The sequence below is a fragment of the Molothrus aeneus genome, chromosome 7 (assembly GCF_037042795.1).
Source record: "Molothrus aeneus isolate 106 chromosome 7, BPBGC_Maene_1.0, whole genome shotgun sequence".
Taxonomy (NCBI): Eukaryota; Metazoa; Chordata; class Aves; order Passeriformes; family Icteridae; genus Molothrus; species Molothrus aeneus.
The window spans coordinates 1,568,599-1,579,416 of NC_089652.1; the positions used below are offsets into that span (position 1 = coordinate 1,568,599).

Genomic DNA, 10,818 nt, shown 5'->3' on the forward strand with positions numbered 1-10,818 from the left:
AGGAGGAACTTGATGCTTTTTCTTATCAAATTTGAGCCTCCTGCAAGTTCTTCTGTTTGGGGAGTTCTTAAAATGGCCCTGTGCCACAGAATTCAAGAGCTGCAATTTGAAGGTTAATGGAGGAATTTCGCTCATATGGAAGAATATTTTCATATTTTCACTATTTTCACTATTTGATAAAAATATTTTAAAACTTATCTATATTTTTTAAATTATCTATATTTTAAAATTTAAAATTTATATTTAAAATTTTATTTTAATTTATATCAATTTTTAATTACAACATTTCATATTTTCCCATATTTTCCTATATTTTCCCATCTTTTCACTAATTTTCACATATTTTCCCATACTTTCCCACATTTTTCATTTTCATATTTTCACTATTTTTATTATTTTCTAAATATATTTTAAAAATTATATATATTTAAAAATTATTTCTATTTTAAAATTTAAATTTTACATTTTAAAATTTTAAAATGGATTAATATTAATGTTGATGTTGATATTAATATTTACATTTATATTTATATCATTTTAATTGAAATATTTAATATTTTCACTATTTTTACATATTTTCACATATTTTCACATATTTTCACTCATTTTCCCTTCAGAATGGACATGGTTACACCCACCTCTGCCTTGTGAACAGGCAGCAACAGGTGAGTTTGCTTGAAAGCTGCAGTTTCCAATATCATTTTCCAAAAATCCTGTTAACTTTTTGGGCTGAAACTGCGTGTCCCAGTGATCTGCCATGTGCCTGGTGTCTAGAAAGCTTCTCATGGGTGCTTTGGTCTGCAGGGTGATGGTGGCAGTTCCTCGTGGCTGAATTCCCCTCTGGTGCTGGGGAATCCTCAGGGAATGCCAGCTTGGAAGTGCCTCCAGGTGCTGCCAAGACACAAAGGTCCTGGGTCCAGTGCTAAGGACAGAGTTGACTCACCCCATGGAAAACTAGTGGCTAAGAGAGAACAAAATAACTGGATTCTAGTAGCCTTTGGCTACAAACATATCAGGAATTCAGTGCTCCCCAGAGGGGAATTCAGTCCTGGGAAAAAGGCACTGCAGCCCATTGATTATCAGAGAATTACTGCTAAATGGAGAAAAGCTGACAACAAATATTTACTCTTGGATCAATTCTGTTTAAAGTGCAATGTTTGGAGCAGAGCTTGGACTCTGTGGGAAGGTCAGGCTGCATTTATATAAAGACAGAGGGATATGCACTGGGAATCCTTGCTTGGAAAGGAAAAAGCCTGGAGGATTTTGAAGGACACACTATGAGGATCCTAATTTTTCTCCTCACTTTGAGCATTTTCTCATGTTCAGGTAAGTTGGAGCCTTGTCCTCCTTTTTAGGGTGGTTTTGGGGGGAAAAGTATAATCCTCCAATGGACTTCTGATGGAACTGTGCCTCCCTCTCAGGGTTCCCAGTGTATGACTACGACCTCCCTGTCACAGAGGAGGCTCTCAATGCTTCCATTGCCCGGATCAATTCCCAGTCATGGAGCAGAAACCTGTATGGTGTTGTCAGGAGCCGAGTCATGGGAGTAAGTACAAAGACAACAGAGATCCTTTACCTGAAATGAGGTTTCCTGGGATGGAAAACTCCTTTTCACTCAGTCCTGGAAACCCAGGTTCAGTTGGAGTTGGCTGATGCTGCTTGAAAGAGGGTGGGTTTGGGCCATTATCTGAAGTTACAGCTTCAGGAACCTAAATGTCTTTTGTATGTAAGTTTGTAATTAAGATACTTTAGGAATTCAGATTTTTCATGCCTAGAGTGGTTTTTCATGCCTAGCTTTTCATGCCTAGTCCTTGAGGGTTGTCTTGTAGGATTTTGTTGAAAAGTGATGTTTTTAAATACCTCCAGCAAACTGCTTTGCTTTGGGCATCAAGCACCCTGGCTCATCTGAAGCTCTTCACTGGTTAAATGCCCCCACAATTCAGGAATCTTTCTCTGATCTTTATTTATGTCATCTGTCTCTATGCACCAGTTCTGGTTTAAATCTGCTAGAGACTAAGGGCAAGCAAGAAACCTCTATCTGTTTTAATTTGTGGTGCTCAGAATTATACTGGATACTCCCCAAGTTAAGGAGTTCAAACGTCTTAATTCAAAGTTATGGTGTCCATGCTCCTGAACACCCTCAGAACCTTCCTTTCTGTTAAAACTTATTAATTCAAAGTTATGATGTCCATGCTCCTGAACACCCTCAGAACCCTTCTGTTCCTATAGGTGGCCTGTATCAAGTCTCTGCAAGAATGAATGTCAAGATGACATATGGATTTATACAATTTGGATTAAAACCCCCAAGTATTTGAAAGTAGCGGGAATTTGTTGTTTGTTGAGGGTTTTTTTGGGGCATTGCTTTTTAAATTTTCTTTTTAAGTCTCCCATCTTGAGCTAAAGTGTCACTATAAGACATGAAATAACACAACACGGACACGCTGCTGTTCTCAAGGTAAAAAGGGGAAGTTTATTTTCTCACTCCAACATTTATAGATTTCCAAAAGTGACAGTGGATTGGAGGGTGAAAGTGCCACCTCTCCAATGACACTGGACAAACCAACAGTCTATCAAATTTCTCCTCCTCCATAAAAGAATGCAAAACAATGAGTTATTTACAGAAAGTGTGTGAGAAAGTTCGTTACAAGAATGTAAACATCAGAAGGCTTAGAAAAATCTTAAAAAATCAGGGTGGCACTAAAGCATTGATTGGACTATGAGAAAAAAGAAAGGAATAATCCAAAAGGACGAATGCTGTGTTGTGTTGACCCTGCTCTCACCAGGTGGACACGTGGGACAGCGATACTTACGGGTTAGATCTGCGCTTCAGCATCCGCGAGACCGTGTGCACCAAGGCTTCGGGGAGAGACCCCTCCACCTGTGACTTCCAAAGTGGCCCTTTCGTGGTAGGTGCCCCTGCTGGCACTGGGAATCCCCCCCTCCATGCAGGGGAAGGGTTGCAGTGCTGCTGGTGCTGAGAGGTGAGGAATGGCTGGCTGCTTTTGATACAACCTGCAGCATGGAGTGGGCGTTGGCTGGGAAGGGTCAGTGGTGGGAAACTCTCTGGATTTGTGTCTGGGAGCAGTGTGTAGTAAAGGTATGTGTGCTTTTGGGGCCAAATCCTAGAAGGAATGGCTTATTCTCTAAGTTAAGAGACGATGTTTCACTTGCTTTCACCTATCTGGGCACCACATGAAGGGTTACCTTACATGTCATGCAGATCCCCCCTCTGTGCTCACAGTGCTGATCTCTTTTGGATTTTTCACTCTCAGCCTGCAATTAAAAGGCTCTTGTTACAGATCTTGCTCTCCTCTGAGTCTTAAATCACCAGCTTTGGTGGAAATACATTGTCTTTGAGTCTGTGCACAGACTTGGGACTTCTCTGTGCACAGTTCCTTGGGCCAAATCTCCTCTCTGCTCTGGAGCTAAGCAGCTCATGTGTGTGTGTAGATGGCACCACACAGAGTTCTTGGTTTTCTGTTTTTCTTTCAAAACTCAAAAGTTGGCTGCTGCAGTGTTATCCCTGTATCCTAAACTGACACCTAAATCCTAAATCCTCCTCTTCTTCTTAGGGCAATATGGTAGTGTGAGGATGTGTTTTCCAAACTTGAGTGCAGGTTTTGCTGCAGTTTTTTGTCCAATTGCAGAGACAACATCTTTAAGGGTAGTTTAACTCCCAGAGCTGGGGCTGCTGTTGGCACAGCCCTGCACTGTCCTTCTCTTTGTGCTGAGCTGTGAAAAGGATGTGGAGGTTTTCTCCTACCCCAAGCAGGCTCAGAGGTTTGTACAACAAACACATAGCTGGGGAGCCATGACATGTCATTGTACAATTGTTCTCTGATTTCTTTCTCTTTGAATTTGCTTTTGAAATCCTTCTGCAGGTTCCCACCACCACTGAGGGTTGGTATGGGATGTTTGCTCTGTGAGATTGGCTCTGTTTTGTTCTGTTGCAGCCCACTGCTTCCTGCAGGAGCGTTGTGGAAGTCTCCGGGGGGCTGATTGCCAACATCACCGTGCGGTGCCATCGCAGCGCATTCAGCTCTGAATCCATGAGCAGTGAGGAGGTGAGGAAGGGCAAAACCCATTTTTGCTGCCTGGAGGAGTGAAAATTCTGCTTAGCCTCTTTTAAAGAGAAGGCCAGGTGTCTGTGTGTGCTCCTGTTGCAGGAGGAGGTTTGGATCAGGAAAGTGACTGTCGTTTGAAATCCAGCTGTCAGCTGTGACTCTTCCCTTTCCATCAGCTGAGGGCTCTGCCCTTTCCTGGGAGAGTGTGACACTCTGTGGCAGTCTGGCACATCTATCACCTCCAGCACTTCCTTCCTTGAGTATGGGCCTGGAGAACAGTGACTGACACCTCCTAGACACACACACAAATCCCTGTGGCTCTGGCTCTGTTACCAAACCCAGCTCCCAGCTGAGCATGTCATCACAGCACATCCCAAGGACATTTGGTCTGCTGAGATCTTTGTTCCCTTTTTGAGCTCTTTTTTGGCTTTAAGGGTGTTATTCAATGCTGACCTAACCTGGGAATTCCTACTGACTGTTTCCAAACTGTGCCAGGGTCCACTTTATCCATGAAATGACTCTTGAACTTTGTGTCTGCACTTAGAAAACCCAGCTCTACATTGGGTATTGTGCTTGAGGGAACACATTTTAACAAGCAAGGCTATGGAGAGCTTTTATTTTTGGAAAATTCAGGGAGCTAAATGAAGAAGTTGAACTGTAGAATCACAGAATGGTTTGGGTTGGAAGGGACCTTAAAGTCCATCCAGTTCCACCCCCTACCATGGGACACCTTCCACTAGCCCAAGTTGCTCCAAGCCCTGCTCAGCCTGCCCTGGGACACTTCCAGGGATCCAGGGACAGCCACAGCTGCTCTGGGCACCCTGTGCCAGGACCTGCCCACCCTCACAGGAATGGATTTCTCCCCAGTATCCCATCTCACCCTGCTCTCCTTCAGCTTAAGGCCAGTCTTCCCTGTCCAGCAACTACAAGCCTTTGCGAAAAGTCCCTCTCCAGTGACCTTGTAAGCAAATAGGATTCTTTGTTACTTTTCCTTGGCTTGAATTGCCAAATTAGCTCTTCATTTATTCTTTTTTTTTCCTCAAAATCTCCATTCAGAGCTGGCTAGTGAGTGCACCCCAGGAAGCCTGGCTCTGCAGAGCAGAAAGACTGCACGTGGAGCTCTGGAATGTGTAACACAGGCTGGGATGTTCAGTCAGTCCTCTGTGGGGTGACATAACCATTGTTTAACAGGGCACTCAGCACAAACACTTGCTTTTACAAGCAGACATCTTCCCCCAAGTCTTCCTTAACCATCACTTAAAATTCAGTGCTGTTGCCATATTCCTGCTGGGGAATATATTTCCTGCAATGTTAATAAGGAATAAATGCCAAAGGGAATTACTGCACTTGAAAAGTAAAGTGTTTCCCTCGGCAGAGGGCTGCAGCAAGTGCACTGCAGCTCTTGCTGTGGAGCTGTGACTCTGCTCAGGGTATCTCAGCTTGGCTGAGGTGGTGTTGGTGCACCCTTGGAGCTGTTTGGATGGGAGAAGGAATTGTGATTGACTGAGGCTGGCATCACAGAATAAACACAGGATCATGGGGTCCAACCCCTGGATTGCAGGAGCACCAGCAGTAATCTTTGTTATCAGCGAAATTAAGAATGAAGTTTGGGGTTACTTTAGTGACCACCTCGTGCCTGAGGGGATGGAGAGGTGGGACTTCTTGCCAGGTGAGGTTTTTAAAGGAATGTCTTTAATTTCCAGATGATGCATGTGCCCATAAGGACCCCTGACAGGTGGGGCAGCGTTCCCAGGGAAGGTAAGGCAGCCCTGTCATGCTGGAATGCCCTGACCTGTGCTCTCCTCTTGGAACATCTCCAGGTCATCTGTCTGAGGGAGAGGACAATGTGAAAGATCAGCTGTTTGCTCCTGCTCATGGGCAGCTGGTTTTTCCCTTGCAGAGGGGTGTCTGGTTTAGGGTGCGTGGAGGGCACTGTCCTGCCAAGCCAGGCCATGCTGAGGTTTATACATTTTTTGGATTGCCAGGTTTGTGCTCTCATAATCATAACCACTACTTGAGTGCAGAATGCAGTGCTGAATGTTTTCTATCTAGAATCACAGAGTGGTTTGGGTTGATGAAGGGATCTGAAAGATCATCTTGTTCCCTGCCCTGCTGTGGGCAGAGACACCTTCCACTATCCCAGGTTGCTCCAAGCCCTGTCCAACCTGGCCCTGGACACTTGCAGGGACCCAGGGGCAGCCACAGCTTCTCTGGGCAACAATCCACACAAGTCTGAAAGCATCTCACGCTTACAGATGTCTCCATGTTCTTTTTTTTAGGTGATGCCTTTGCTCCTGAAGCCTTCCCTTCAAGGGGAAGAGGCAGCAGCCGTGGAGACTGGAACAAACCCAGCTACTTTAACCCTGACAAGATGGAATAACCTGGCCTGGGTGAGTGTGGCTTAGGCTTAGGGCTGGGAGAGTCAGAGAACCTACAGCTCCAGGAGCACTGGGGCTGCAGAAGGCCATCCCAACTTTGCTGCTCCTACAGCTTTCTGATCTGCACCACCCATGGTTGATGGGGTTCAGGTCAGGGTAGAGTTAGGGTTAGGCTTAGCTTTTATACACCCTGGGTCTGCAGGTTTTGTGGCAGGGTGGGAAGTGACTGCTCAGGATGAAGGACTTTTAGCTCCTTGGAAGACATCCCAGCTCCAGAGCTGGTGGCTGTGCCTCACTTTTGAGTTGTTCATCCTGTATCCTCCAACATACACCCGTGTCCTGGGGTACAGGTGGTGTGCAAAGCATGCAGGAAAATCCTTCTGTAAACTCAGAGTCTGAGTTTAGTGTAGGCTTCTGGCCTTTTTACCCCCATTTTCCTTGTGACAAGTGTGAGAGCTGCCAACCACTTGTTTTTAAATTTTTAGAAGTTTAATAGTAATAAAATGGTTATAAAAATAGCAATATAATTAGAGTAATAAAAATTTGGACAATTAGGATTTAGGACAATATGAGACAATAAAAACAAAGAGTTACAGACATCTTTTATTTTCTGGGCAAAATAAACCCAAAAAAGGACCCACATTAACAGAGGATTAACCCTTAAAAGCAACAGCCTGTTGCATATTCATTCACCTCATCCATGATGCATAAATTCCATTCAAACACAGGATTCTGTCTGGGCAGTGTCAGCTTCTTCCTCTGAATCCTGACAGCACCTTCAGGACTAAGCAAGGTGGGAAGAAGTTCATTTCTTCTGACAGTGGAGCAATAAATTCTCTTTCTCTGAAAGATCCAGGTGTCCTGTGGCTGCTATCTCCGTGCAAGCACCTCATTCCTCTCTTTAAAAAAAGTATCTTACATAGCATAGTTTCTATTTTAACATTCTGTTATAACCTAAAACTACATTTAACACACTACTTAAGAAAATGAATACGACACTTTGGAAATGAATACATCACTTTCTAACATAAGACATATAATATTCATTTGAATATTTGCAAAAAGCCAATCATAAAATGCCCATTTTTCACACAAGGACAGTGAGGGGCTGGAGCATATCCAGAGAAGGGATATGGAGAATTGGCCTTGTCTTTGTGCCAAATCAAGTGCCCCAGGGCCACACAGCTCCTCAAACAAAAAAACTGAAGGGATCTGGGAGAACCACAGTGGGAAGAAGCATTTGGAGAATCCGTGAAGGAGATGTTTGGAAGCCAATTAACGGGAATGCTAATGAAAGGCAGCCAGTGATTTATTGGAGCTGGCAGAGCCTATCCTACAGAAATCACCTTTGCTGACCTGTCTCTGCAGCTCTGTGTGGGAGCAGCTCTAATTGCTGCTGATGCTTTACCTGCCCTCTTAGGGCCTTAATCTAAAGGGAAGTGGTTTGAAAGAATTTCAGCACCACGGAATGAGCTCATTCTTTGGCGTGCTAAGCAGGTTTGAAGTAGTTGGGGAGAGGAAATTACTTAGTGCTCTTTGTGATTAAAAAGGCTTCTTCGGGTACATATCATTAGCAGGTCTGTGTGCCTGTGCAGTGCCAGAACTGAGTGCTCCCTGCGTGTGGAGCTCAGCTCCAGCCTGCTGCGTTGGAAACTGAGCCACTTTTAGATGGAATTTAGCACCGGTGACTCACCAAAAGCTAACACATGTTACTCATAAGCATATCCGTGGTAAACCTCGATGTGCTGGAGGAGACAAGCCTCCTGCTCTCCTGGAAACGAGATATCAAAGGAAAACCCAGGCTCTCTGCTGTGTTTGTAAGAATCATTTCATTAAATCCATATGCTATTTTGGTTTATCCCCGAGCCACTAAAGCCAATAGGCCCTTTTTAATCACTGCCTGTCTTCTTACAGGAATCTCTAACTTTTCTTTGCCTTTTGGGCAGTGCCAGGTATCTTCAATTCTCTGGCTCTGGAGAAGAGCTATCCCCTTTCAGCAGCACTCAGAAATGCTTTGTGTTCTTGTGCCTAACTTCTAACAAATCTCCAAACCAAAAGTAAGATGTAAAACCCTTCCTGAAAACAGAACGTGAAGCAAGCGGGGAGAAATTTATGGTTCTTGAAGCCCAGAGCAGTTTGAAATTTAATACTTTCTGCTTGCTTTTAAAAATTGGTTGCAAGTGTCATTTATGGAGCTGTATTTCATGAAAGTGTCAGCTATGGAGCTGTTATTTCCGAGGAGTTTCCTGGGTTTTGGACACATCAGAGGCAGATACATCAGGAGATTTAAAGAGAATATCAACTCTACCCCCAAAGCCCCTTGTTTCTCTTGCTTTTATCAATTTGACTTATTAGTTGCAAAGCCTAGAAAGGAATCTTCCTGATTTTGCTGGCATCCAGAATTAGAGGATTTCATTTGAAGCCAAAAATTAAACAGATTTTATGTGTCTGAGGCCAGGAAAAGTTGTTCCCTGCTGTTTTTCCTGGGTTTTGGCATATGTGTGATCCTGGCTGGCATTATTACAAGCCATGCAGGGCTTGGTGGGGGCATGGGAAATGAGTGCTGAGTTTTGAAATGGCAGTAGGCTCGACTGGCTTGGCTTAGCTGAGAAGATTTTGGGGGAGGCTGGGGAAATAGCAATTTAATAATAGAAGACTTTCATCTCTTACTGAAAGAACCTGGTGCTGACAGGCAAAGCTAGACAAGTCCAGGTAAGGAATGAAATGTGATTTTTTTTTCCTTTTACACTCCAGAATGGATAACTGACTGCTGCAAAAATTGGTCAGGCAAGTGGCTGACAGTTTTTCATGCTGGATTTTACATTTCTGAGCTAGGCCTTCTTATCTTTTTGGCTTCAGGAATTATTTCAGGAAAATTCCGTGCCTGACTTTGTGCAAGAAGCTGGTCTAAATGAACTCACTGGTGCTTTGTAGCTCTTTTTATTTATTAGAATGTGCTAAATATTCAGGAGGGGGGAAAAAAAAATCAGTGCCATTGTTACATAAAGAACATTTTCAAGTCTGCAGTCTTCAGACCCACCAGTCTGCTGGTGCCTGCAGGAATTAGAAATTGAATATGAAAAACCCCATCAATGATTAATGAGCTTACTTCAGTGACAAGTCCTAATCAGATTTTCTGGATTTATTTCCTCGTCCATCTCCAAACTGGGGAGATTGTGAAATTCCCGTGGCATGCTCTGGGGCCAGCCTTTCCCATAAATAGCTCAGGCACACAGGGAGTGACAGGAGGGGGGAAAAAGCTGCTGTACAAGAACTGATCACCTGTTAACAACCTGAGCTGGAATCTGCTTGATGCTGCTCTGAATTGCAAAGAGGAGCTTAAAAATGGCTCAAAGTTGCCGACCACCTTAATCCCCAGGGAGCAAGAGGGCCCTGATGCTTTGCTGCTCCAAAATCACCTGCCTAAGGCAGCTTTTTCTTGTGCAGACCCGTGAATTATATCTGGAGTCTCCCCAGCAATGCTTCATGTCCTTGAACGGGAAAATCAAGAAGCAAGTTCCTGCCTTTGCAAAATCCAAGTAGATGGTGAATGCTGATTGTGTCTTGCTCGTTAATCACACCAGGAAAGTGGTTTTTTAACAGGAAATCAGCTTCCTTCAGCATGGAGCCAAGGGGCTGTGATTTCCTCCTCGAGTTTTCTGTATTTTCCTTACAATTGCTCCCTGAGTGAGGACTCTGTCACCTGGCACAGCTGGAACCTGAGGAGCTGATTAGCAGCACTGCACGTGCAGAAGTGGCATCCTTAAATAGCAGAGTTGTTTTTTTAATGGAAGAGTATCAGGCAGCATTGGGCCTCTTCTCATACCTAAGAAATCCAGGACCTGACCTCCAGAGTGAAAGGGGTGCTTGTTTATCTGTCTCCTGTAAATACAATAGCAGAGCAGGGTTCACAGCTCTCCTGGGGTGTGGAAAACTGAGCTTTAATATCCCCAGTGCCCTCATTAAGGAGCTGCTTGATTTTAGTTGCGGTTTTATTTCCTCATGTCTTTGTTTTTGCCTCTCCCCACTTTCTACAGTTCTTATAAAGCAGCTTATTGCTTTCTGTGGGAGAAAAAAGGAAAAAAAAAAAAAAAAAAGGAAAAAAAAAGAAAAGTGAAGCAGCAGAGGGAAGGAGAATCCCTGCAGGGTGGGATCTGTGGCAGGGTGTGTGAGCTCCGTGTCAGATGGGCTTTGGGAGCAGTTTGGTGCTTGGGGAAATGTCAGGCTGCTGTTTCATCACAGAGCCTGGCCGTGGCGGCCGAGTCCCCGGTGTCACCTGGCAGCTGTGATGTGCTGGGGCAGGGGACAGCGTGCCTTCACCTGTTCAGAGGGAAACAGAGCCAGGCAGGACCTGTCCTGCTGCAGGGGTCAGAGCG

General features: G+C 44.4%; 1 protein-coding gene across 1 annotated transcript; it reads left to right on the plus strand.

Moving 5' to 3' along the window:
- Positions 1–1,250: 1,250 nt before the first annotated feature.
- On the plus strand, positions 1,251–6,444 carry SPP2 (secreted phosphoprotein 2). The gene is made up of 6 exons (XM_066553919.1): positions 1,251–1,326; positions 1,422–1,546; positions 2,784–2,906; positions 3,954–4,064; positions 5,768–5,822; positions 6,344–6,444. The coding sequence occupies exons 1-6, from the start codon at positions 1,278–1,280 to the stop codon at positions 6,442–6,444; spliced, it is 564 nt and encodes a 187-aa protein (XP_066410016.1). The 5' UTR covers positions 1,251–1,277.
- The last annotated feature ends 4,374 nt before the right edge of the window (positions 6,445–10,818 follow it).

What these genes read in the sequence shown, in the direction of transcription:
- SPP2 (XM_066553919.1), top strand. Translation starts at nt 1,278, where the DNA reads ATGAGGATCCTAATTTTTCTCCTCACTTTGAGCATTTTCTCATGTTCA. An exon ending in TCAGGAGCCGAGTCATGGGA is followed by an intron (nt 1,547 to 2,783) that starts GTAAGTACAAAG and finishes TGCTCTCACCAG; the next exon opens with GTGGACACGTGGGACAGCGA. An exon ending in GGGCAGCGTTCCCAGGGAAG is followed by an intron (nt 5,823 to 6,343) that starts GTAAGGCAGCCC and finishes TCTTTTTTTTAG; the next exon opens with GTGATGCCTTTGCTCCTGAA.